The sequence below is a fragment of the Stylophora pistillata genome, chromosome 4 (assembly GCF_964205215.1).
Source record: "Stylophora pistillata chromosome 4, jaStyPist1.2, whole genome shotgun sequence".
Lineage (NCBI taxonomy): Eukaryota > Metazoa > Cnidaria > Anthozoa > Scleractinia > Pocilloporidae > Stylophora > Stylophora pistillata.
Genome location: NC_142522.1, coordinates 4,220,737 through 4,247,951, shown reverse-complemented (window position 1 = coordinate 4,247,951; position 27,215 = coordinate 4,220,737). Strand labels below are relative to the sequence as shown.

The 27,215-nt window shown below is 38.2% G+C and overlaps 3 protein-coding genes and 1 pseudogene across 5 annotated transcripts; 3 read left to right on the top strand and 1 right to left on the bottom strand.

Annotated features, from left to right (window-relative positions):
- Positions 1 to 1,493: 1,493 nt before the first annotated feature.
- On the bottom strand, positions 1,494 to 5,104 carry LOC111327098 (pancreatic secretory granule membrane major glycoprotein GP2). The gene is made up of 5 exons (XM_022931204.2): positions 4,832 to 5,104; positions 4,070 to 4,151; positions 3,198 to 3,715; positions 2,722 to 2,875; positions 1,494 to 2,506 (listed from the first exon to the last, which is right to left on the bottom strand). Exons 2-5 carry the CDS (start codon positions 4,122 to 4,124, stop codon positions 2,481 to 2,483), a joined length of 753 nt encoding a protein of 250 aa, XP_022786939.2. The 5' UTR covers positions 4,125 to 4,151; positions 4,832 to 5,104; the 3' UTR covers positions 1,494 to 2,480.
- Positions 5,105 to 8,405: 3,301 nt separating this feature from the next.
- On the top strand, positions 8,406 to 19,280 carry LOC148732068 (carbonic anhydrase 1-like). Of its 2 annotated transcripts, XM_088756339.1 has the most exons (8): positions 8,406 to 8,550; positions 9,932 to 11,403; positions 16,264 to 16,290; positions 16,798 to 17,159; positions 17,484 to 17,576; positions 17,674 to 17,752; positions 18,344 to 18,516; positions 18,895 to 19,280. In XM_088756339.1, the coding sequence occupies exons 2-8, from the start codon at positions 11,340 to 11,342 to the stop codon at positions 19,000 to 19,002; spliced, it is 906 nt and encodes a 301-aa protein (XP_088612465.1). In that variant the 5' UTR covers positions 8,406 to 8,550; positions 9,932 to 11,339; the 3' UTR covers positions 19,003 to 19,280. The 2 variants fall into 2 exon arrangements, with proteins under 2 accessions (XP_088612465.1, XP_088612466.1); XM_088756340.1 differs by lacking the exon at positions 8,406 to 8,550 and having other exon boundaries at positions 9,901 to 11,403.
- Positions 12,926 to 16,876, top strand: LOC148732069 (uncharacterized; annotated as a pseudogene). Its single transcript, XR_015999793.1, has 3 exons — positions 12,926 to 15,984; positions 16,264 to 16,290; positions 16,798 to 16,876. The product of XR_015999793.1 is annotated as an uncharacterized LOC148732069 (transcript).
- A 3,257-nt stretch (positions 19,281 to 22,537) lies between the features above and the next one.
- On the top strand, positions 22,538 to 27,215 carry LOC111327037 (carbonic anhydrase 1). The gene is made up of 8 exons (XM_088756341.1): positions 22,538 to 22,668; positions 23,506 to 23,532; positions 23,751 to 24,112; positions 24,249 to 24,341; positions 24,528 to 24,600; positions 25,332 to 25,504; positions 25,870 to 25,964; positions 27,010 to 27,215. Exons 1-8 carry the CDS (start codon positions 22,626 to 22,628, stop codon positions 27,047 to 27,049), a joined length of 906 nt encoding a protein of 301 aa, XP_088612467.1. The 5' UTR covers positions 22,538 to 22,625; the 3' UTR covers positions 27,050 to 27,215.

The window sequence follows — 27,215 nt, the reverse complement described above, 5'->3', positions numbered from 1 at the left end:
GGCATACTAAAGATGCAACAGCACAAATGGTACATGAATGGCACAGAGTAATAACACTCCCACCGAGCAAGTATCATGACCCATGCTGACAAAGCCAGAACTGTACATCCCTTCCATGCACAACCAAAGAGGTGACAACCTGGCCACACAAAAGTAACAACAACTGGGGAAATCAATTAGTAATGATTGCACTGTGACTGTCTCAGTGAGCAACACAACTAGCTGACTGAAATCAGGTCCTGCCGATTGAAAGCATTACAACGAGCGTGTAGCTAGTCGTTGGCACCAACTGTAATTTTACCTAGAGCCCCACGGTGGAATGTTTCCCTCAGGGGACTATTGAGTTCAGCCTTGTTGGTTATGCCGAATATTTTCTTTTATACGTCTTAGGACAGGAGTCCGTACAGCTTCAAAATACGATTTAAGTCTTAACGTCCGAGCTAAGGTGAAGCGAGAGCAGAGGGCCCGATAACTCGTGGGTAGCTTGTATTATCCTGAATCAAATCGTCCGATCTCAGCGAGGGCAATTAAAATGGAGGCGGTGTTGCGAATGTTTTCAGGATCGTACTAGATTGATTTATCCACTCTAAGCCGCCCCGTCCGAGAAGTACTACTAAAACAAAATTTGTTATTGTTCTTTCGCAGTAAATTTGTGCCACGCTTTGTTGAAAACTTATATCCCTGTTCTATACAATTAGAATATGTTAGTAATTTTATGGCTTAATTAGCCAACTGAAAATAGAAAAAATTAAAATACCCAATGCTACCCCGAACTCACTTGGCTATTTGTAAATTTGACCTCATAGCACGGCATTACAAGAAAATGCGTTGGATAAAGGAGATAATCCTGCACGTTAGTTTTCACTTAAGTTCCATGTTAGCCTTTACTTTTTCGCATCGCAGCTAAATTCACCCTGCTTATCTATCTGCTTTTCTAGGGAATAGTTTCTTTTTTCGTGTCAGGGTATAACTATCCGAAGCTCAGCTGAACTGGTTAAACACTGAAATCCAACAAGGGATGAAGAATCGAGACAAATTTCCCAACAACGGCCAGGTAGCAAGTAATTGGAAAGTGTCGTTTAAAGCAAGCGAATAACAGTTACTTGATTATAATTAGGATTAAAAAAAAACATTACTTCCAATATAGAGACAATAGTACTGAAAACAAGAACAACTCTATAAGGAAACCTCGGGATCTGATCAAATGTCTATTAAATGAGATAGAGGAGCGGCCGAAAGTGGAGTTAAGGAGCTGGTAGAAAAACGACATGATAAGACCAACAGGTCATTTCCCGAGATCCTCAAAGATAACACTAACAGACAGGGCAATAAGACACTTGACCTTCTAAGAATAACACGGCTGCTATCACTTCCAGCACATGAGGCCTCCGAAAATGATGGTATTAGAGCCAAAATAATTGAATCGCTGAAAATTGCAAAATACAAAAGCATTGCTGCACCTGCAATGTTAGCATCTCATAGAAAATCGGCAATTAAATTTCTGCACTGTTTATTTCGTCAATCATAATTTATACATAGCAAAGTACAATTTTTGCTAAAACGATCCATGACTATAATTTAACAATTGATCATGGGCGGATCCAGGAATGTTTGATTGGGGGGGTCCAAACTTTGGTTAAGAAAGGACTGTTGGACTCTTTAATTTTGAGGCAGATTACTTCTCCCCCACACCCCCTCTCACTAGTCGCGGTTGCACGTTATAATTCCTTGGCCGCTTACCGTTTACTGGGATTCATTAAAAAAATTCAGCCAGTTAAAAATTGATATACGATCCTGTCGATGTAAGAATTTCAGTCTGAAAGTTGTAAGCGCCAGGTCTGATAGGGGGGTCCGAACCCCCCCGGACCCTCCCCCTGGATCCACCACTGATTGATAGTCTTGATTCATACGATAAATCATTTAACAATAAATATTTATAAATAGTTAGCTTTTAAGTCTTCTACGACTACTTACTACTTAATAAAAAAACTCAGGATTATATTCTCCAAAGAAATACTAGCGTAGTGAGACATGGTTTGATGCTACTCTGGTTTAAAGATTTAATGAATGTAACCGAAATTACCATTCATAGACCCAACGTTTCGACGCTCCTGCCTAGTGCCTTCATCAGGGGTGACCTGATCGTTGCAACAAGAGGCCCTGATGAAGGCACTAGACATGAGTGTTGAGACGTTGGGTCGATGAATTGTAATTTCGGTTATATTCATTAAAACTTTAAAACAGAGTAGCATCAAACCATGTCTGATTGTCCACCTGGTTGCTCAGTGTGTGAACTTAAATACAACTGACGTAGTGATTGTTCTTTTTGATCTGTTTCCAATTTTTTTCTGGTGTTACAGTCCTTTTGTTGACGTGTTTCTTTGTCAATTTCAAATAATGCAGTATAAAAAGCTACTTAGTTTTCCAAAGCTTTTCCAGAAATTTTGAAAGACGCGATCATCCAGTGTCACCACAGTCAATCACGCATTCATGTTCTGGCTGACACCTGCAAGGAATAACAGACGTGTAAATGAATAAATAATAAGACAGGTAAATAAATAATAAATAAACGAAATAAAGAAATAAATTATCAAACGAACGGACGAATTTATGAATGAATGAGAGAACATCAAAATTTACAAAACGGAAAATGATCTGATTTTCATCTCCTATAGCTGGAAAAAATAAAGTCAAATATGTAGATAATATCAAAATACGTACCGCTCCCGCAGTATCGAAGGTAACAGCCAGGTGTGCTTGGAAGCTTGTATACATAAAATTCACCACAGTTTCTGACGTGAATATCAGTCTTGCGTTTGCAACAATTATTCTCCGCGCTAAAACATGCTTTTCTTTTTTGAATTCCATCATCAACCTAAATTAAAAAACAAAAATCAGCACTGCAATACTTTAGACGTATAAGAACTTAAAATCCTCTTCGGGAAGGAGAGATGAGGGGAACTGAATGCCAATCAAAAAATGTCTTGATCTTGGTAATAACTCGCGAACTCATTTCTAATGAGAGGTTCCATTGAAATACTTAGATAGCAATGTCAGGAAAGTGACAGCTTTTTCTATACGGGATAAACTTGTAAAACATTCATATCGACCCAGAATTGTGAACACCAAGCATAATTATAGGTCTACTCTTCTAAACATCAAAGCTACACGCCCTTAGGCTTAAAGTTACAACAAACCTGGGGATGTTTTCCATCCATCCATCCACTCATTATGGTCTGGCATTTCCCTGCCGAAACACACTTATCCGGCATGGTTTGTCCTGCCGCGCCAGTGAATCTGTACCAGACATCTCTCACAAACCCAAAGTTCCAATGGTCACACTTGAGTCCTTGTTTGTTCTCATTTGTCATTGACCTATCTGCTGAGTCCAGAACATGGTAATTGACGCATTCTTCCGGAAGCTTGTACACGAAATTTGCTCGATCTTTCCCAACACCCTTGTCACAATTCTTGGAAGAACCATTTCTAGCGTAGTTCAATTTATCCTGAGGACCACTCCAACACTCGCCGTAAAATTGAAGTCCAAAGTAAAGATATCCCTTCTTTCTCGCTGCTTCTGCACAAGCAGCAATGGTATGATTCAAATTTGTCCAGTTTACCCGACCATCCCTAAAGTTTTCTATTAGCTCCGGTAGAGGTCTTGGCTCTTCCAAAGGATCCTTGTAGCAACCGATCGGGGCATATATTATTGCGACTACGAATCAAAAGAACCACGTAATTTTGTCAGTCAAATGCAGGATGTAACATCTAATTTTTTCATCAATAAATAGGCGAGTAAAATTGATATAGGTAACGTTCCTATTTAATGAATTTGACTGAAATTTACAGGTCAACTAATCAATTGATATACTGACAGTTCATCTTCTCTCGCTAACGGGTAAATAATTTTTCCGCCAGAGAGAGAGGGTAAAATTACTTGATATTTTTGCAATAACAGAAAAAATCCTAAACCAATTAGAGCGTGCGATTTGATGAAGCACTAATTGATGACATTACACTGCACTTTAATTGATTGATTGGTGAATCCATCAAGGTCAGTTGTGCTTACCTGCGCTTTGAAAGGTCAGGGCAATAAACAGCAGAAATGCCAGGATGTGAATCATTATTTTCAGTTAAGTGGTTCTTGAAGTCTGCGTATTGAAATAACATTTAGTCAGTTGGCTGGAGCCCGAGAATTGTAAAACTGTAAAAAGGGTTTGAACTGCATGGACCATGGATGAAATGAGACGCATGATAGCGAACGAATACTGAAAAAAAAAATGTTTTTGAAGACAGGTATAAAGTAACGCTACTAGACACCTATCCGATTCAATATCTTACTATACATATTCAATGAATCTAGAGGCTCATATAAGACTCGCATCAATACGTAATAACTCCTGCAAACAAATTGTGTAGTTGTGTTTTACGAAAGGCCGTGCAAAAAGAAATTTGATGTGATTATTACTGATGCTTAGAAGTAATCAGCTGGTTCGGCTTCCATCGGCCCACAATGGTAGTCGCTAAAGCAAGGCGTGGGTAATAAAGCTGTTAAGACTGCTGTGTGAGACTATAAAAGAATGAATCTCGTACAACTCAGACTGAATAAACAGTTCCTAGTTTTTGACAAACGCCCACTTTTTAGGTAGGCTAGAAAAGGCAAAAAGGCACTCGACTGGCAGACTGTTTAAGATAACGTTAATGTCTTCCACGTGTCCATTCGGCATTTTGCATATTACTGTTACATTAAAATTCTTCAAGAGAAGAGAGGGTTATATTAATGAGCGAGTAAAAAAGTTTTTAATAATAATATGATAATACAATCACTTACCTTAAAAAATTAAACAAGTTGCGAGGTTGGCCCAACACTTGTGCTGAGAAAAATCTCCTACCGAACAATGTGGCGTAAAGCTCGTCCGACTGTGTTTGATCAGCGAGCTTTTGGTCTCCCCTATTTATATGCTACAGTTCTTGAATGACTCACATTTGAAAGGACATCATTCGTAAAGTCTATTTTTGTTCTAATTTTCATTCATAGGTATACGATGTGTGGGCAGAAGCGGCGTCAATCTATGGTCGGCCGACTCTCAAGAAACAGGATTTTCCTTTCCTGCACGGCCCGTTGAACATGAATGAGGGGCGGTAAAAGCCTTTGTCGTAAGTACATCCGTTACGTGACGCAAGTCATGCTTTACCGTAACCTACACAAACGTGGTTGAGACTAAATTATTACTCACTTCCTGCTCGCCTAATCAAGTTTGGACAGTCGGCATGCATAGAGTTCCGTTCGCAACATTGCTAGTCAGGAATTCCTAAGTTGGCTTGGATGGAGACAACAACCATCGAAAGAAAAATGGTCATTTTTTACCTTGTTTTAATTAACTTTCATTCTTAATAAATGCTCTATAAGCAGGGTCACCTTTTCTTCGCAAGCATTTATGATAACTCACACACATTGCCTGCTGCACAACAAAAAAATCGTGTGATATTTTTCTTATCTGTTTTTTCTTCTGCGTAGAGTCACATTTTAATCAGAAGTCCAACATATTTGTTAGATAGCAGATATTCGATACAAAATTTAAATTGCGAGTGAAACGTCAGCACAATCTTTACAAGCTCTCAGGATCAATATTTCATGTTGCACATTTAAGAGGTTAAAATTTTTCATTAAGAATGCAGGGCAAAGATTTCTTTTAGTCTGACCGACTTCCACTTTTAGTTTAACAGTGTTCATATTGACGCGACAAGAAAGGAAGTATTATCTCCCACGTATATTGCATATTGGTTTTGTTAGGTTATGATTAACAAATCTTAATACACCGCTTACGAAGTTGCGTTACATAATCCAATAATCGAAGTCATACACCACACTTCACGTGCGGCTAAACACGGTTTTCTTCCACCACATACTCCTGATGTCGGTTCAAACTATTCTTGTAGTATCAAAGTTACATGCATTCGACACTAAGCGTTCATGCTTAACATCATAATTCCCAATCAGAAAGCCCTGATATCCTGCCCATATCTTTTTCATAAAAGGAACTTTAAAGTAGCCCGCAAAATTCGTGTGTGGGATCATGTAGCGGAATTGTCTCGGAAGTAAAAAAATCAATTATTTTGGCTAGATATGCTGTGCCGGCCTTTACTGTAAACGTTATGTTTTCTTGTTTACAAGGTTGCCAAGACATTTCTGGCTCTTAAGTCTAAATATGACGTCAGGGGTTTAGATAATTCCCTTTTTAAATTAAAATTCTTATGAAAAAATTTGTTTCGTTTGTGAGTGTTTAGAAATTTAAGCTATCTGATCCTGAAGTGAGAAACGGTCAAGGAGTTGATAATTGGCAATTGTTTCCGTTATGAGAAATGTCATATTTCGTACCTCACATAAAGATACTTCGGTAGATAAATAAATAGAAAAATTAAAAAGTAGATGAATTGATAGAAAACTTCGATTTATAAAAAAAATAGTGAAGAAATGAATACATTGGTAGTAGATATATGAATCTCTAAGAGAACATGGTTCTCTTGGCCATGGGGTCTCCTAATTATTTTTGCTTTTATCTAAAATCAAACCTTGGCGGAAGAGCTTAGAAGGTCCTCCTTGATACGTCACGATTTTTCAGTGATAAGAAATTAACGACCTTCCATTTCCTTTGGTTTTTTCTGGTTGCTAAGATACGCACGCAAAGATAAGGTCAATTATACGTCAATTGTCTGAATACAAGCGATACTTCTGTCAGGGAGAAAAAAGTAAATATCAGAGTTGTGGCCCTAAATTTTTCCTGCCTGAAGTTAAAACGAAAAAGACAGCTTAATGTGGTAAGGGACCACATGCTGGCGGGCCAACAATTTTTTTTCTTACCTTATTTAGGGATTATAAAAGTCGGGGTAATGTTGCCTACTAAGGCTTTTTATTTCTTACTTCCGAGGCTATAACGCTTTAAAATAAATTTTGTCGGAAGCGTGAAATTATCAGCCTAACTCGGCTGGTTTCAGTGTACGATTACTGCAGTTAGTTTTTTTTTTTTTTCCTCAAGTTTGGACGTTGCCCAGAAACCATGATTATTCCTGATTATCTACAGAGTGCCCCAACAACTTTTGTTTGGTTTTGTTTTGGTGAATTGTTTGGCACCAATTCTCTGATATTTTCGATATTTCTGAAGTTCTAATGAAATTAGGAAGGAGTCTGGCAAACATGAAAGGGAAAAAAGGGGAATGGGTCGCGGATATTCTGGACATGTAACTGTGCAACGATTTTCTTCTTTCCAAGTGGGGCAAAAGAGTAGATTATTTTTAAAAATCCAGTCAAATTTAGGCAGTCACCCACGGAGAATGGCGGGGCGACCGCTGCTACGGGTTCACCACTTAAATACAGGTTCTACAGAATAGTGTAATGATAAGAAACGATGAAAAATGACTTTTAATGTCATAATTGACCACTTAATGTTCCAAACCTCGCTCAAAAATACTACTAGCATTGATCTTGGGGGATAAACATGAATTGAATTTTACTTGAAAGATTATTCTTAGTTTGATTTGATTTTTTCCTCTTTTGGAGACCGTTCAATATTAGTGGAGGACAATACAAACAGGCCGTTGCTTAATAGAAGTACCGCCTAACAGAGGTAAAAATTACAACACATAGCGGGGAAAAAATTTCGGGACTTTGAAACGCGACCGCTACAGGGTGACCGTTAAACTGAGTTTCGACTGTGTTCTGCTTCATACAAACAAGTCCGTTAGCAGTCTAAATATGAGCTATGCAAAATGGAAATAATGGTATGAGGGTCTAAATTAATGTGGGTGACGGCTGTTACGGCTAAGGGACCATTGCTGTCACCAGAAATTTTTTAATGGCTTTTCTGTTTAAGACTAGTGGTTAAAATCTGTCAATTTCCACGGCTAACGGTTAATTTTTTTTTTTTTATGACGTTTTACGGCCAACGGTTGACCCCATTGAGACTCTCTTAGATGCTTGTCATTATAGTAGTAATAATAATAATAATATACACTATGATGATAGTAATCTTAATGGTAAAGATGACAAATGAAAAGTTTAGGGATGTCCGTTGTTCGTCGACTTTTTAAACCGTGTGAATATTGGGAGGAGAGCCTTCACAAGATCAAATAAAAACCAGTTATGATAAAAATTAAAGAAAAAATTGCAACACGCCTGTAAGCGAAAGGATCCGACTGGAATGTGCGTCATCATGATATGGGAAGCAACACTTGATCAACAAGAGGCGTAACTTTCGCGTGACCCATCCATGGGAAATGAAACCGTCTCGCGACGGGAAGTACTAGAGATGCATTAATTGAACACTGAGAGACGGAAAAAATGCAGCGTCAGTCTAACATATGCCAATATTTCTCATATTTTATTCGATCGAAATTTCAATTTATGAACAGTTGAAAATTAATTACTTTTTAAATTCATCTTCAGGCATTCCAAAACAATAAAGTCACTTTTTCGACAGCCGACGCAAAACCCACCAAATCGCTCAAATTCGCCATTTAGAGCCACAGAAACGACAATACACAGCAAGTGAGGTAGGTTTACATTTATTTTGAGCTTTAACTCAGACATTTCATGGTATAAGTTTACGATAATAAGACTCTTCAATATTCTCCCATACATTACTATATATTTCGAATAAACAACCAGACTCGTCGCTTGTCTGGGCTACCTGTGGTTAATTATCCCTTTCCACGGTGGTTATGTGCATATACCAATATTACAGATATATCAAGGAAATTTCCCTTAATATATGAAACATGATATTTTCGCCATATTAACAATGTAAGTGAAAAACTCCAACTAACTTCTACTTTCAACACACTACTGCGAAAACTTCAAAACTAGTTTCGTCGACGACCTCGTCAGTTGATCCACAGGGAGCCCATACAATCTGTGTGTAGCCGACTGTTGTTTTATAGTGAATGTACCAAATTTACTGTTTGCCTCACCTATAGTGATATATTGCTGACTATGTACATAAATCATTGATAGATAAACGTTGAATTAGTTTACCTGTGGTGTATAGTCGTCCTTTTGCCTCAAAAATGTTTTTTTTTAGCGATTTTGAATAAGTCTGAGTTCGTCGTTAATGTACTGCATAAAAGAAAGACAAGGATGGAAGCCTTGTTTTGAAAGGGTTCAAGCGCCCGAGCGATTTTTCCCTGTTTTGATTGGACGACTTAATTTTTTATTGGGCGACGTTATTTTGAAGTGGTCAATCAGACGTGACGGTTTCTGGCTTGCACATGAGAATCTTGCTACGCATTCCAGGCGCTCAATTACTGTGGGATTTTGATTTTCTTCGAGGGCTAGCTCCGGTCCGTTTTGATGGATTTTCGATTGGAAGGTACGAGGAGAATCGTGCATCTTTTGACCTTAATGCTGCGAAGTTTGAAAGCGAAGCGATGCGATTTTCGGGGGAAAAATCGCTCGGGCGCTTGAACCCTTTCAAGACAAGGCTTCCACCCTTGTCTTTCTTTACTGCATTACATTAACGACGAACTTAGACTTATTCAAAATCGCTCCAAAAATATTTTTGAGGCAAAAGGACGACTATTCACCACACGTAAAGTAATTCAACGTTTATTTATCAATGATTCATATACAGAGTCAGCAATATATCACTATAGGTGAGGCAAACAGTAAATCTGGTACATTCACTATAAAACAACAGTCGGCTACACAAACAGATTATATGGGCTCCCTGTGGTTGATCACGAGCAAAAATCTAAAGATTTCAGAAATTTTGAAAAAACGCATACTTCGTGTGGTAATAAACTAAAAATAGCCACTCGGAACCAGGTCTCTAGACCTGCTACATTGTCACATTGTCATAACTGCCCTCGGGATGTTTACGTAATTCCATTCGCTTTTGGTATTTATTAACTTGCCCTCTTCAACCTTATTTATCAGCACAGGGCCACTATCTGCCTCAACATTGCATCGTCACGAAAAACCCCTGTCACATTCATTACAAAGCCTACTTCATTTCTATCATGCCTGTCACAACAGTGTCTCCACAGAACAGAGCTCTCCTGTCGCCGTTCTAAAGCACGGAAGTGTTCTCTACCGCGAGTATACGCACTTCTGGACGTTTCTCCTACATATTTCGATTTACAAGCGTGGCAAACCAACTCATATGTAATACCCGTACTTCGGCATGATCCCTTCCCGTCAGTCAGGCAAAGAAGGCAGTCAGCATTGGTGCATCGCGCGCCTCTGTTTGGAGGGGTCTGATCTTTGGAGCATGGCTTTATGTCAACATGAAGTTTGAAATATAGCAGAAAAAATAATTTATTTTACAGTTGTACGACTACCGAGCTTCTTCAAATGGAATTTAGCTTCAAAAAACATGTTTACTGTTTTTTTACACACCTATATTATGCATAATCGACCCAATCAGAAAATCGTAAACTGCGTAGCCAGGTTCGTAAAGGAGGAGATATGGGATCGCAGAGGAGAAGAATGGGATCGAAAAAAAATCACCTTCCCTCCCCGTCATGCTCTATTAGCGACGAATGATTCTCCTCCGTTCCCCCTGACAACTAAAACAAAGGATAGCAAAACAAACCATAGACAAAACAAATGAAAAGAGCAACCCCTGGTAACAGTTAGATACATACAAATATCAGCAGTATTATCTATTGCAATTAAAGTAAGAGATATGTTGCCTTTTGTATTGAAATACCGTGCGCATTGCAATTGAGTAGCGAGATCGATTTAGCGTCGTTAAATATATGAATTTACACAGTATACTAGATCGAAGAGTACTCCTCCATCCTCTTTTATCAGTTTTACTAGTGTCACCCTTAAATAAAGCTGTGGATGGAGATCGAGCAATCATCTTTTTTTTCTCTTAAATACGACAGCTATTCTGGGGCGGTATGCACTTGCTAGACCTAACGCTTGTTTTCATCAGCATATCCAGACTCGACCCTAAGCTTCGCTTCCAAGGCGCATACTGGTGAATTTACTTGGTGCGTATATTCTTAAAACACTGAAATCAAACGAATACGCGTATCAGTAGAAAATATTCATGAAAACTTTAGTGCAAAACGAAGCTTTTGGCGTGAATTGTCATTAAATGAGACCATCTTGCCTAAAAGCAATATGTGCATAAATAACATAAGAAAAAACTATAATGCCCACAACTTCAGCATCGGATGCGTGGGTATTCGATAAATAACTGTGCGTAGTAAAAGATAAGCTCGGTAGTTGTTTGCGGGCAGATATCAGCTTATTACTGAAACCAATAAATTATCAGCATCACATAGCATCGCTCAATCTTTGCAACTGGCCAAGCTGCTGATATCAAGACAGCATGCTCGGTACAATCATTGTCGTTTTTGTCTTTTTTCTTCCCTGCTCCCTTGCTGCTGGCCATGGTAGGTATTTTATATCGTGACCTTTGATTGGATTTTGCTTAACCTAATCTGACGATTTCTTTACTATATATCTTTCCTAGCTAAGAAAAATATATATCTTACTTTATTGGGATCTGTAGAAGTGGCTATGGATAATTCAACCCTACGAAAATAAAGGCTGATATATAGTTTCGAAAGAAACTGTTTGGGGCTGCGTCGGTGGGAGTAACGAAATACTTTGGATATATCATTGGATATATATATATTTGGATATACGAAAATAACCCTTCAAAACTGAGCACCACAGAATATTATGATATGTTCTGCGAGTGTTAACCCTTTTGTCGAGGGTAAACAATAATTCCATCTGCAAACTTGAGGTTTAAGATCAAATTCCACTTGTTCCACTTGATTGGAAGCCTTAGAAACTTGAACCTGTAGTAATTACGCGATGCATGAAACCTAAAGTCCTATAGAGTGGATTTAGCCGTGGCAACTGGGAAGGAAGGAAGGGACGCTTTCTTGGTTGTGGTAAACTTACAGGCAAACAAAACGGAGCAAAACATTTGAAAAATTAATGAATCCCTGAAGTTACTGGAGCATGGCTATCATTAGCGTGCTCGCATTGAAATGAAAGCAAATATTTTACTCCTTCAGTTATCTTGTAAACATCACATAAACTTATATGTGCACGATCCTTCGCAGTAAAGCACTATTTAAGCAATAGTGAAAATCAGACCTGAAAAAAATTCAGGCCTGAATTTTTTTTTTCAGGTCTGATTTTCACTATTGCTTAAATAGTGCTTTACTGCGAAGGATCGTGCACATATACGTTTCATAACCGCAGTTCATATATATGTATTTCATATGTTTGTTGTTTGATCACATAAACTATTAGTAAGATAGTGGACCTTTTGACCTTATTTAAGCCAGATTTTTGTTATTTTCCCCTTAAGTTATGAAGAGAAATTACTTCTGAAAACTAATAAGTTTAAATCAGTACGTCTTCAATTGCTTCGGTACTGCATTTTTTCCGCCACCGTTATCTTAGAATACAGCTGAAATATTTATTCAATTGAGAACTGATAAATATTACCCAAATGTGATTACAAAAGTAGAAGAAAAATATAAAATTCGAACAAAAGAGCCAAAGGGGTGTTTTAACATCCACCTTCTTTTTCCTCAAGAACATAGAAATATTCCTTAAAAAAAATATAGAGCTCCGAAATAGTCCTGTTTACCCACGGGCGGCAGATACATGAGCAGAGCATCTATTCAGTTTCAATTTGATCTCTGAATTGAAATAATGATGTTAGGGGCTTACACCTCAATCGGAGAGACTCAGTTGATACAAATAGAATACTGAGAAAGAAGCAAATTGAATTACCAATGAATAAAGGCTGATAGTTTCGAAAGAAACTGCTTGGGGCTGCGTCGGTGGGAGTAACGAAATAACATAGAAAATGGTCGTTTGGCGCACCGACCTCTACCAAAAAGAAGCTTTGCGGCAACTTTCTGACACCTCCTTTTATCAAAGGTCGACAAAGACCTCACTGCCAGCAATCAAAACTCCGTCAAGAATACGATCAACCAACTCATAACTAAACAAGAATTGCCGGCCACAGCATAAAATCTCATCATAACCACTCCTAGAACTTCTCTTATTTACTTTATACCTAAAATTCACAAACCTAACAACCCGGTTCGGCCCATTGTCTCGGCTTGCAGTTGCCCTACCGAACTTATCTCCAGCTATCTAGACAAAGTTATGGCTCCCATCGTCAAAACCTTACCATCATATATTAAAGAAAGCCAACACGCTCTTCAAATTTCTCGAGACTTTAACTTCCTTGGCCAAAACAAACTTCTTTTCACCATGGATATTACGTCTCTTTACACTGTCATTCCTAATGGCGAAGGACTTCTGGCCCTTAAACATTTTTTTGATCAACGTACTGATAAGGAACCTAAATCTGAAACACTACTACGCTTAGCTGAACTAGTGCTCACACTCAATTGTTTTTCATTCGGAAACAACTTCTTCAAACAAACCAATGGTGTAGCCATGGGCACCAAAATGGGACCTAGCTATGCCAATCTTTTGTAGGTTTTGTCGAATATCAATTTTTCAGCCAATACAACGGGTCCAAACCTGAACTCTACGGTCGCTACATCGACGACTGTATCGGCGCTGCCTCCTCTACCAGAGAGGAGCTCACTCAATTCATAACCGCAGTTAATTCTTTTCACCCGGCTCTGAAATATACCTGGGAAATTTCTGACAATTCTTTATCCATTTTAGACATCAAAGTTTCAATTGAAGGTAACGGTTTATGCACTAGTGTGTATTACAAACCTACAGACTCGCATATTAATTACTTGTTATATTCGTCTTCGCATCCATCTCACGTTAAGAATTCCATTCCTTTTTCTCAGTTTCTAAGACTTCGTCGTTTATGCAGTGATGACTCTGATTTCCACCACAAATCAGAGTCAATGTGCCAGTTTTTCGATAAACGTGGTTACCCTGTTTCTGTCGTTCAAGCGGGTTACCACCGCGCCCAACTTATTGATCGACATTCAGCACTACAAACGTCGCTTAAAGAAGATTCCAACCGCATTCCATTCGCTCTCACGTTTCACTCTCACAGCCACTCAGTTAAATCCATCATTCTTAAAAACTTTGAATTACTTCAAAACGATCCAGAGACAAGCACTATCTTTTCGCAGCCTCCGCTCATTTCATTCAAACGCGACAAAAACATAGGCAATATTTTGGTCAGAAGTTATTTTCAGACTAATGACCAACCAGGCACTTTTAAATGCGCTCGTGCACGATGCAAAACGTGTCCTTTCATTCACAACAATGATAAAATATCGGGACCTAAACGATCCATTAAGATCACCGATTTCTTCACGTGCACCTCCGCCAAAGTAATCTATTGCATAACTTGCACTTATTGCAAAAAGATATACATCGGCGAAACAGGCAGAAGACTAGGTGACCGATTCCGAGAACACCTTCGAGACGTGGAAAGGAATGACAAGGACACATCGAAACCAGTCGCTAGACATTTTAATTTACCTAATCATTCTAAGCGACATATGGCAATCTGCGGTCTTTCCTTACACTTAGGTAGCACGGAAAACCGTAAAAATCTTGAACAAAAGCTCATCTTTCAAACCGGCAGTCTAAATCCCACGGGGATCAACGAACGCTTTTCATTCCACTAATTTATTCTTGTTTTTCTCGTTGCCATGTTCTCACCAATAACGTAGCTCCATTCTCTGCCTTTAAAAGCACACACAACCCACAATTCCTCTATTCGCTCCGACGAAGGGATAACGCTCGAAACGTCAGCTTTTGTAATAGCTATGGTGCCCAATTTACCACTTCAACTTTGTTGATATATCCAAATTCAATTGAATTACCGTCCACTCTAAAATAAAGAAAAAGTTGCATCCTGTGCGAAAGAAAAATAGTTGGGGTGAAATTTTTTAATCAAAGGAAATGGAATAAACGATCCTAAGGATGTATTATCATCCCGCTGTGCGTAAATTTTCTGCCTTTCTTCCCAATAAATACCGTTACAAAATTAACTGTAAACCTCGAATCAATCAATGTGTTTACAATGTAACAACAGCCAAAATATAAAATACTTGTGCTTCAATTTGTATTTGATCGATTCGCAGAGAACAACATCAAGGGCGATGACATTGATACAGTATCTTCTTTATAGATATTGCATTAGGCCAAAAATAGATGAGCGGAAACTAAATCAATGTTTATAGATGAATTTAGTGATACGTAACGATAAATATTGGTAGCCGAGAACTAGCGATGAAGGATTAGAGAACATTGAAAAAATCCGATTAAACGATAAGTTACATTGAAGAATATCAAAGCTCCAAGGGTAAACGGTATTGTTTTTCCAGTGCCGTTAGCAATATTTCCTTTAGAAGTTTGGAACGCACGTTTCTTTGCAGGTGATAAACGAAAAACTCCAGTATAAGTATAAATCTACCTGCGTTTTATCATAAAGGCCGAAGTCTCCTGGGCTACACTATTCGTTAACTAGCAAAAAATTTTTTGTTATTAATTTATCATTTTACGTGTGATGTGCGATCCTCGCAGTAGATAGCGCTATTTATGCAATAGCGAAAATCAGACCTGAAAAAAATCAGGCCTGTACGGGACTCGAACCACTGACCTCTGCGATACTAGTGCAGCGCTCTACCAATTGAGCTAACAAGCCAACTGGGAGCAGGCCGTTAAGTTGATTCGTAATAAACTCGTGAAAGTGATAAATGAGATGCAATGAATATATGAGCGCTACACTAGTATCGCAGAGGTCAGTGGTTCGAGTCCCGTACAGGCCTGATTTTTTTCAGGTCTGATTTTCGCTATTGCATAATTAGCGCTATCTACTGCGAGGATCGCACATCACACGTAACTAATACCGCAGTTCAAAATATATGAACTTCATATATTCATTGCATCTCATTTATCACTTTCACGGGTTTATTACGAATCAACTTAACGGCCTGCTCCCAGTTGGCTTGTTAGCTCAATTGGTAGAGCGCTGCACTAGTATCGCAGAGGTCAGTGGTTCGAGTCCCGTACAGGCCTTATTTTTTTCAGGTCTGATTTTCGCTATTACATAAATAGCGCTATCTACTGCGAGGATCACACATCACACGTATCTAATACCGCAGTTCAAAATATATGAACTTAATATATTCATTGCATCTAATTTATCATTTATTTATCGATCTTTTATTATGTAGTATCGGTTGTTTATCATCCGCTATCAATCAATTTATTTTCACTAGTAAGGGTATAGATACTAAGAGTCCTTGTCTTCTTTTACCTCTTTATAGAAGTACTATGGAAATATGGAAACACAGGTGCTGTAATGATAATAATAATAATAATAATAATAACGCCTTTATTTAGACACGATAATGTTTAAAGCTGAACAGCCTGTGGGGTCGTGTGTAAATTCAAATAAACCCTAAATTAAATAAGTCCAAATGATGATGGTTTTTGAGGAGAGGGGAAAACTGGAGTACCCGGAGAAAAACCTCTCGGAGCAGAGTAGAGAACCAACAAACTCAATCCACTTAATATAAGACGCTGGGTCCGGGAATCGAACCCGGGACACATTGGTGGAAGGCGAGCGCTCTAACCGCTACGCCAACCCTGCTCCCCCCAGGCTGTTAAGATACTGTAGCACAATCCAATAGATTCGAGTCTAAGGAGAATATGCACTCATGATATCATACTTGTAGTCTTTCATTCGATGACTGAGCGCTGGAATGTACGGTTTTTTTATCAGTTTGTTCATTTAGCTACTTCTTCATTTGTATATTTATATGTTCATTATTTATTCATTTATCTAAATAAAATTCTAGTTCACGGTGGACACCAGACAGTTTATGGCCCGCAAGACTGGGTCCAAGTCTCACGTCACTGTGAAGAGAAAGCCCAGTCTCCCGTCAACATCGATACTGTCCACAGGAACAGTTTTCAAAAATTAACATTTCTAAAAGGCTTCAGTTTCAAAGTTGGAAACATGTGGAGAGGTCTGAGAGGCAGATTATTCAACAATGGTCATGCACCTACCATTAAAATTGAGGCCGGTTTTGGTCTACTCTCCGGGGGTCCCTGGGGAAGCGACCTCTATAGGCTTGCACAGCTTCATTTCCACTTCGGTTGTAAGTCCAGCCCAAAAGGTTCAGAGCATACTCTTGATGGTATACCATTCTCGGGTGAAGTAAGTACACTTAACTTATCACGGTCACTATCATCAGCTTTGGCCTTACCGTAAAAACTTTCTTGGAAATGTTTGTCCCAATGCCCTCTCAACTGAAAGATTCTAGGTAGTCACCATGATTAGATTATTGAACCCTTCTCGTGGAAAATCATCTTGAAAGTTACACAGACTGCAATTCAGGCAAACAAACGGCGACGAAACAAATTTGATTTTGAACAGGCGTTGACTCCCACAACAAAAGGGCACAACTCCAGCAAAGGAATCATACAACATTTTATCCTTTATTTTTGCACATATTAATATTATGATATATTATAATTTTAGCTTCATTTGGTGTTTTATAACCTAAAGTACGCTGACTTTAACGCTGCAGCTGACAAGTCAGATGGTTTGACTGTAATCGCCGCCTTTCTGGAGGTGAGAACAAAATATTCCCGTCTAATTGCCCTTTTTTGATTTAAAGAAAGCAGATTCTGCTGCAACTTGCCCTTTGTTATTTTGCTTTCAAATATAGGAAAATCGTTTAGACGTATCCAATCCTGAACTTGAGAAAATAGCGCATTTGATGAGGAACATGGCCAGAGGCGACCGAGGTGAGATTATAGCTTCTAATCTTCTTATTTGTTGTTGTTGTTGTTGTTATTGTTGTTGCAATTGTTGTTGTTGTTGTTGTTGTTGTTGTTATTATAGTTGCCGTTTTATAGAATTGCAATTGCTGGATCAATCTAGTTTTTCTTGAGCATCATGAAATAAAGGACCTTTGATAATGTTTTTTCAACAAAAATCCAGTTTTATTGATATACTGTATGTCTAAACGTGTTAATATCAGTCGTAAGGACGAGAAATCGTCGTGAACTCAACCTAAGTCGTGAAAAAATTGTCTTACAGCCGCAGGTAGGCGAATCAGTTCTAAAATAAAACCTCATCCAAATCTGTAATATTTTTTACTTCGTAAGATATTGTGTCTGAAGGGACATTATCAGCTATGTTTCAAGACAAGTGATTTTATTTTGTTTGATTGTGGTTGTAATCGGTGATAATGTAGACTGGCCACGTTAAAAGATAAATAAATACTCTCAGACGTACAGCCATACATCTGCCATTCATCTGCCATACATCTGCCATAGATCTGCCATACATCTGCCATACATCCTATCGTTTTCCTTTTTTTTTTTTTTCGTTAGAGGAAAACGAAAGGACTTTACTGGAGCCAAATCTGTACTCTCTGGTGCCACAGCTTACTGATCTGTCCATGACACCGTTTTTCTCGTACAAGGGATCTTTGACCACCCCTCCCTGTTATCAGTCCGTTAACTGGATCGTGCTCGGTCAGTTCATCCCGGCCAATACCTACGTGGTAAGAACACGTGATAAACTTACATTTAACCCTTCCCACTTCATCATCAGTGTCCAAGTTCTCATTATTCTTCTCCATTCGTTCCCTATTATACTCACAAGGAGAATATGCGTATTAATCAAGAGCCACCTCACCTCGTGATCATTTCTTTTTTTCTAGTAGCCCTGATGTGTGATACAGGGACCATTTTGTAAGGAAAAATTAGCTACGAGTCACTCTTGGGAGTGAAATGGCTAAAACAAACAGTCGATACCGCTTTAATTCACCTTTTTCCTTCTTCCACCCTTATTAATTCTCTGTTGAGTCATTTCTTCATTTTTTTATCATCATTTATCAGCTACCTGTTTCCTCATTTATTTTCTGTTTGTTGACTTTCAGATGGACATCATGAGAAGTCTGCGAAATCACGACGGACACCCCTTGTGCAACGGTTTCAGGCCCCCTCAAGCGCTGAATGGCCGAGTAATTCGCGGATACGTGGGATAGCTGCTCACCAGTTTATAGCAATCGCTTTGCTTTATGTGAAGTGTCACTGTTTCTATCGTGGGCATATTCGGTCAAATCAAGACTGGTTGCAACACAACAGAACAAATCGCGTACTATATCAGTTTCTTTTCTTTTTTTCTTGATTTTTTTTGGTTTAAAGGTGAAATATTTTCATTTTCATTTTCAAGAATAAATATTCTTTGTGTTTTTCATGTTATCATGTTCCCATCAATGATGTAGCTTCATCTCTTCTTATATAAACCATGTACGACCAACAATCCTCTATTCGCTCTGACGAACGGCTCAAAATGTTAGAAACTTCAGCTTTAGCGGAAACTCTTTACGGTGGCCAAATTACAGTATCAACTTATTTGATAAAACCAAATAATCTTGTAATAGCCCCCACCGACGCAGCAACACAGTTTCTTTAGAAACTTACCCTCTGTTTTATTTTAGCAGCTTATTCCCTTTCCAAAACCATAACATCTCTAAAAGGTTACACAATTAGCCTCACAATTCACAAACATCCAGGTAACTAAAAGAAAATAAGTCTTACTATAAATTTTTTCATATAAAAACACTCGCAATGCCCAGTGCGGAAAAACAATTATAAAATTAATGTTTTGCGGCGATTGGTAAAGATGTCAAGTTGGCCGGTATTTACGTATGCCAAGGAGGCAGTGTAGGACCGCTGGTCTTTCCAAGTGGACGTAGATAGTATACTGCGTGCGCATTAAGCTGAGGTTTCGGTGTTCGCAGAAAGGGAGTACTCTGCGCTCTGGAGCTGAAGTTATGAGTGAAGAATGTCATGACAATAATCTGATCTCAAATACTTCTTCAATCCTAAAGCATCCCCGATCGCGTAATCACTATCTCGCGTAAAATTTTCATCGCTGTAAAGTATATAAATATTCTGGTTATACGGTCACAAGTTACAACACATTTTAATCAATTTCCTCATAACTTAAATACATTTCACACCTTTATTATTCATATTCAACATACAGTCATGAAGTCATGCAGTCAGGCTGATCTGTTCCCACGGTGAATGCATCCTAAAAGATACAGCACTACCATGGCCTCTCAAGAAGCTAATTTGCTTTACTAAGAAAAAGCTCCCCTTCTTTGAAACATCCACTTGCATGTTATATCGTCATCAATCATTATTACGGGTGGGAGCTATATTTATCGTATTGGGCTTTGCGTCGTATTGGACTAGGCGCCATTATAATGCAGTAGCGCACCTCAAAATTGCAAACAGGTATAGAGGATCAATACACTTACAGTTACATATTTTAAACTACTGTTGGGGAGTACAAGCCCTCTTAATTCTAAGTTCCCTGGCCGAGCGTTAATTAAATCGATACTCTTTTAAAGTCGCGGAAATTAAAAGATACGTTGAATGTGAAGTAAAGCACTGTTTTATTCTAACTTAAGTCTGGAGTTCTTTATCTTTAAAGGATTTTGAGAGGAAATATTGTGTTCGCAATGAAATATAGGGGAATATATAGGAGACCAAGAATAATGTTTTGATATAGCAAAATCAATGGCTTACACCAAGAGAAACACCCCCCCCCCCCCCCCTCGTCTCCTCTTGCCTCTTAGTGCACTAATAAAACAAGCAATTTAAGATTTGTGAGGCTTGCGTGCTAACTCACTGACGTGTGAAATGTTCCTAGTGGTGGGAATCGAACTGTTTCCTTTACTCTTCTGCTATTTTCTTATGAGATAACGCCTTTGACCACCACCTGAATTTGTTTCACGGTAGCTCCGAGTTCAAATCTTCGGCCATGCTTGTAAATACGCAACTGGTTTGCCTTCGGCCAGATGTGATTCTTAATAATGTTATTTTCAATTTGAATTATTTGTTTCAGTTGTTTGGTGGAAAAACTGTAAACTAGCTTTCAGCTAAGTGTTTCTCCATGTTAAATAAAGATTGTTATTATAGATTATTATTAAGCGAAGTCATTGTGCCTTACATGAAATATTGGGGGCGGAGCAGCAGTCCTTTTTGTAATATGATGACATCTGTACGAGTACCCTTGAAAAACAGACTAAACAAAAGAAGTCATCCAATACGAAGCAAGATAGCAATGAACTCGAGTTCTAGAATTTTCATGTTCGTGTTTTACCAAAAACCGTAACCCAACGAATAAAGAGTGGGTAGAGACATGCAGCTTTAGTATTTTTACTCACATATACGTAATTGAAATCGGGGGCGGCACTTAATCGAGCACTCAAAAAATTCTGGGAAACAAAAGACAACGACCATTTTGGGAACAACAATAACCGAACAACAACGACGACGAAGGACAAGAACAACATCACCTGAATCAACTGGTAGTTAAAAACCTAACTAAGTAAAACTTTTGTTCAGAAAAAGACTGAGTATTTGTCTCCTCGTAATCAAATATCGTGCGCTTAGCAACAGACCTGTTATGTTTTTAATGTAACTCTACGTGTTTGTATATAAAACAAAAAAAGTAATTCTTCATGCTTTTTTCTTTAGTTTTAGTGGAGAAAAATTATATTAAAAATAGATTAGAGGGTGCAGCTAAGGTCGTAAAGTACTCTTGTACAATTAATTCCATATTCATGCTCCCACTAATGTTTACCACTGGATACGCAGAGAGTGGGGATCGAACAAGAACTGTTTCCTCAAACATGGCACCTACTCATGGATATACTAAATGATCGAGAGAAGTAAAAAAGTCAAAATTAAAAAAATTAAAAAAAAAGCGCTTAGTCTGAATCAACTAAAAGGTTCTTAATTGACTAATAATAAAGAACCGTGTTTAGAGAAGTAGGCTATATGAAAATTTGCACAAGATATTATCTATTTTGATTGAAAACATAATACTAATATATTGCGTTTTGGATTGAAATATAAAGTACGCATAGAAACAGACCAGCGATGCAGTTGTAGTGTAACAAAATATCCATAGTTATGAGTTGAAAAACGATAGCAAAAGTATAAATTTTACAATCTGTAAACAAGACCGCAGTGGGCAAGATCGTTGTCTTTATTTCGTTATCTTAGTAAACTAAGTGTCATTCCCGAATAATCAGTGGATGGAGATCTAGTTAGCATTTTTTCCCCTCAAAAACTGCAGTTGTTCGGGGGCGGTAATTACTAGGCCTTACACTTGTTTATATGTAATATACGTCAGCATACCCCATTCCACCCCCTAACGCCTCCAAAGGTGCAAGCTAATACATTTTACTCGGCAAGTATTCCCAAAACACTGAAATCAAAAGAATATTTGCACTGACACCAGAGTATGAAGTGACAAAGATATGTTGAAACTTTACTTCAAACTAGGCTCTGGGGCGAGCTTTCAGTAAATGACGTCATAGTCCGTAAGAGCTATGGCGTACGCGTACATACAGTTTGCCAGAAAAAAAACTAATGACGTCAATAGCAGCGGTAACGGCAACATCTGAGCGGCAGCTTAGTAATTAAGACCTGGTTGTAACAAAAATAAACTGGACATTCGTCTACCAGCAAATATCAGCTACTTACTGAAACCAATAAATTGCCAGCATGAAACCAGCATGATTAAATTTTTGCAACTGGCTTAGCCTGTTGATAACAACGCAAGCTGCTCGATTCACTCCTCATCATGTTTACATCTTTTCTTTCCTGTTTCGCTGCTGTTAGTCAAGGTAAGTATCTCATATAGCAGTCTTCGATTGAAATTTCATTTAACTAATCTTTTCAATCAGCGTATTTTTTTTTTTTTTTAAGAAAATCATGACTATCGGGAAAATTTAATTCAATGCGACCTCCAGTGTAAACATTCACTCATTGAAGAACTCTAAGAACCTCTCGAGACAGGCAGAGATAAATTTCGATAAAAAGCTAAGACGTAGTTTTTGATTCTACTGATCGATAACAACACCAATGGGATAGTCGGACGTAATTACCATAGATCGCACTAAATAATAACAATGCTACAATCGTGGACAATATTGTTTATCCATTGCCGCGCGCAACACTCAACACACAGCACTCTTCCGTTGTTGGATGAGGCGCATTTTATTTCTTGTTAGGTAAAAGACTTACTTAACGTATTATATGCTTATTTCTCAAAATCATAGACAACGTGCTCGTTACCAGAATTCAAGGATAAACACAAAACAAACAGCAAGACATAAGCATCAGCGACCATTATCGTCTCCAACCAATTGTATATTGAATCTTTCTAATAACTAAATATAAAAATTCACCGTAGGCGCCATAGCCGTGCCCATAGTCATGTCGATGTTCACGCATCAGTGCTATTTGGCGCGCGATAAGAGCCATTTTCTCAGCCCAATTGGAGATTTCACACAACAATACTTCACTTCATATGTGAAGGAAAGATTTCAGAACTATGTGTTCGCTAATTTTTTCATTCTTTCGCTTGTTTATTTATTTATCTATTTATACTTCTCTAATATTCCATTTACACTAGTTAAAGGTACTTCTAAGAAATCATGTCTTCATCTATTTACATGTAGGAACACGATGGAAATATGGAGAAACAGGTATAGTACAGAAGCTTAAAATCACACTAGCTTTGAAACATATTCAGTAGAACAATCTAATAGATTGGAGTCTAAATATGGCTTAATGATACTCAAAAGTTGCCTTTTAATTATTGTTTGATCAATTAATCGATAGATTGATTCTGAGGTTTCTTCGTCAAATCATTCATTTTTTTCTCTTTCTCACTCTGATTCGTTCATCTGTAATCAAATTGCAGTTCACAATGGACACCAGACGGTTTTTGGCTCTCAAGACTGGATAAATGGCTCACGTGACTGTGGAGGGAGTGCCCAGTCACCCATCAACACTGATACCGCCATTGAAAAATCTTTTCAAAGATCTACATACCTGAGAGAGTTCAGCATAGATTTTGACAACTTGTTTGGAATTCTGAGCGGCCGCTTAGTCAAGAAAGGTCATTCATTTTCCATTAAAATTGAGTCTGGTTCCGCTTTACTCTCTGGAGGTCCCTGGGGAAGCAACCATTACAAACTCGCACAACTTCATTTCCACTTTGGTTGTAATTCTAGCCCGGGAGGTTCAGAGCATACTTTAAAAGGTGTATCATACTCTGGTGAGGTGAGATGACTTGCATTGCGATTTATTCTTCATTATCAAAGCGTCAAAATTAGTCTTATCGGTAAATACAATTTTCCAGTGATGCATACTGAAGAATAGACTTACCTCTGACTTTAACAATTTTCAATTTTTTTAGCTTTATTTGGTGTTTTATAACACAAAGTACGCTAACTTTCAATCTGCCGCTGAGAAATCAAATGGTCTGACTGTCATTGGGGTCTCCCTCAAGGTAAATTAGAAAATAAAGGCCTTCGAAAATCACTTACATACACACTCGACATTGTAATGGTGGCAGGCTTTTTAAAAGCCGGTAACCACAAAAAAAGTCTCTTCTCAGATTAATTGCCCATTTTTAATTTCTGCGGAATCAATCCTGCCTTCAACTTACTCTCTATTATTTTGCTTTGAAATTTAGGGATATATTTTGGGGATATTAAACCTTGAACTAAATAAGCTGGCAAGTGCGATTGAGAAGGTGGCCGAGGAAGGTAAGATTTTGGCTTTTATAATCAAATACCAAAACCAAAGTATGCCCGCTCTGCGATTGGTCCAGAAAACTCGCGCCTCTCTCTCGACCAATCAGATCCAAAACTAAAACTATCTACACCGGCCAGGCAAAAAAAAAAATGTTATGGGTAGGCCATTTTACAACTGTGTCCATGTCCTTTAATTAGGAGTGAGGCTGAAGGTGACCTTGTCGTGATAGATACCAGTATCTATTTAACAATTATTCCACTCGCGCTTGTTGGATACGAGATGTTAGATAGCCAACGCGGCGCGTAGCGTCGCGTTGGCTATAATCATCTCAAATCCAACAAGTGCGAGTGGAATAATTGTTTTATTAAAAACGTTAAATTCAATTATTCAATCAAGTTATTAAATTTTTTAGCTCCCTTTTAATTTTAAGCTGACGCGTACGCTAACCATATTTGTAGATTGTGTTATATTGGCTTATATACCATAATGGCTAAGCCAACAAAAAGTCTTGAATTGCATTATTCAATGATCCAGTTTTTAATAATTAGCATTATCACAAAGTAATTTACATTTAAAAAGCAGCAAGTTTGTATCATAACAAGGTCACCCTTCGCCTCACTCTTGCTCAAAGGCTTGGATATCAAGCACACAACTGTAGAATGGACTATTGAGACAGTATATGGGAAAAATTAATCCTTGCTCATTTTTTTCTCTTCTTTCTCTTAATTCTATTTTTTGTTAGATGGAAACGAAGGGATCCCACTGGACTTAAACCTCTACCTTCTGGTACCACAGCTGAAAGATCTGACCATGACATCATTTTACTCGTACAAAGGAACTCTGACAACGCCTCCCTGTGATCAGTCTGTGAACTGGATCGTGCTAAGTCAGTTCATCCCTGTTAGTACTTACATGGTGAGAACATACAACCTGACACTTCCTTTACACAAGAACATCAGTATTCATACTCTCCATGCCATCCTGTATACATTCCCTAAGGTGCTGACGAGGAGAATTTGTTTAACAATCAAGAGTTTCTTTTTTTGGTAAACTTTTTCTTTATCGTCGTGACCTTTGTGTAAGGTTTGGGTTGATACTGTGAGAAAAAAGTTGATGCTAGTCATTCTTGGGGGTTGAAAGGTCAAAGGTCATGTAGTTGACACTGCACTGATCCACCTTCCTCCTTTTTCTACTCCTTCCTAGTTGTTTTAATCATTTCGCTTGTTTCTTGTTATCTGTTAGTTTGTTTTTTTTTTTTTAATATTTCAATTTATTTTCAGATGGATGTCATGAGGAGTCTGCGCGATCAAAATGGACTCCCTGTATGCAGCAACGCCAGGCCCACTCAACCTTTAAATGGCCGCGTGGTTGACAGGTACATGGGATAGCTTTTCACCTGATGATAGAAACCGTTCTGACCGTTTGTTAAGACAATTTTATGCTTATAAACTAAAATGCTTGGCTGATATTTTTTTTTCTCTGGCGGAACTCAATGTCGTATATAAATTACTAGAGACTTTACTCTATAGGGCAGTGCCTCTTTTTCTATAGTTTTTCTCTCTCCACGTGTGCAGGCGGGCGTCGGAGAGAAGGATAATTACTGCAGGAATGAAAAAGATGTTTTTACGAGTAAAACAAGCATACACGACAGAAACAGCCAGTCTTTAGTAATTTTACTCCCCTTATGCTTTGCCTTATTACCCAGTGTCCGACAGAAAACCTATTAGAGTTTTGAACAAATAATAAGTAGAGTACATGTCAATGTCTGTAACCTCTTACGAGAGACTTTACTCTGTAAAGCTACTTTTTTTTAACAGTTTTACTCTCTCCTCGTGCGCTGGCGTGCGTTGGAGTAAAGAATAATTATCGAAGGTGAAGGAATGAAAAAGACTCTATCCCGCGTCAACAAACAAATAACTCTCCACGTACGCAGGCGTGTGTAGGAGAGAAGAATAATTACGGCAGGAATGAAAAAGACGTTATCATAAGTAAAACAAAAAATCTATTATGCACGACAGAAACGGCCAGCCTTTAGTAATTTTATTGCTATTTTGCTTTGCCTCGTTACCTACTTTATGACAGAAAATTTATCAGAGTTTTAAACAAATGATAAGTAAAGTAAATGTGAATGTGTGTACCCGGCCATTCACGAGAGATTTTACTCTGAAAGGCAGAGGTTATTTTTTACAGCTTTACTTTCCCTTGTGCGCTGGCGTGAATGATATAATATTACCGTAGGAATGAAAAAGATGTTATCATAAGGAAACAGAAAATCATCTTTGCACGACAGAAACTGCCAGCCTTCTGTAATATCATGGCCATTATGCTTTTCCTCGTTACCCAGTGCGTGACAGAAAACGTATTAGAGTTTTGAACAAATATAAGTAAAGTACATGTAAGACAGTGGTTCTTTTTTGCAGTTTTCAGTCTCTCCTCGTGCGCTGGCGTACGTTTGAGTAGAGAATAGTTACTGCAGGAACGAAAAAGACTCCATCACACGTAAACAAACAAATAACTATGGATGATAGAAACGGCCAGCCTTTCAGTAATTGTCGTTTGCTTTGCTTCATTTACCAATGTGTGACAGGAAAATGATTAAAGTTTTGAACAACTAATGAACAACTAA

Coding starts and splice junctions, on each gene's coding strand:
- LOC111327098 (XM_022931204.2), bottom strand. CDS start 4,124: ATGATTCACATCCTGGCATTTCTGCTGTTTATTGCCCTGACCTTTCAA. Junction 3,716..4,069: donor CCTGACCTTTCAAAGCGCAG/GTAAGCACAACT, acceptor TTTGATTCGTAG/TCGCAATAATATATGCCCCG. Junction 2,876..3,197: donor TGGATGGAAAACATCCCCAG/GTTTGTTGTAAC, acceptor TTTTTAATTTAG/GTTGATGATGGAATTCAAAA.
- LOC148732068 (XM_088756339.1), top strand. CDS start 11,340: ATGCTCGGTACAATCATTGTCGTTTTTGTCTTTTTTCTTCCCTGCTCC. Junction 16,291..16,797: donor ATGGAAATATGGAAACACAG/GTGCTGTAATGA, acceptor ATAAAATTCTAG/TTCACGGTGGACACCAGACA. Junction 17,753..18,343: donor CATGGCCAGAGGCGACCGAG/GTGAGATTATAG, acceptor TTTTTTCGTTAG/AGGAAAACGAAAGGACTTTA.
- LOC111327037 (XM_088756341.1), top strand. CDS start 22,626: ATGTTTACATCTTTTCTTTCCTGTTTCGCTGCTGTTAGTCAAG. Junction 23,533..23,750: donor ATGGAAATATGGAGAAACAG/GTATAGTACAGA, acceptor ATCAAATTGCAG/TTCACAATGGACACCAGACG. Junction 25,965..27,009: donor AATGGCCGCGTGGTTGACAG/GTACATGGGATA, acceptor TCTTTTTTGCAG/TTTTCAGTCTCTCCTCGTGC.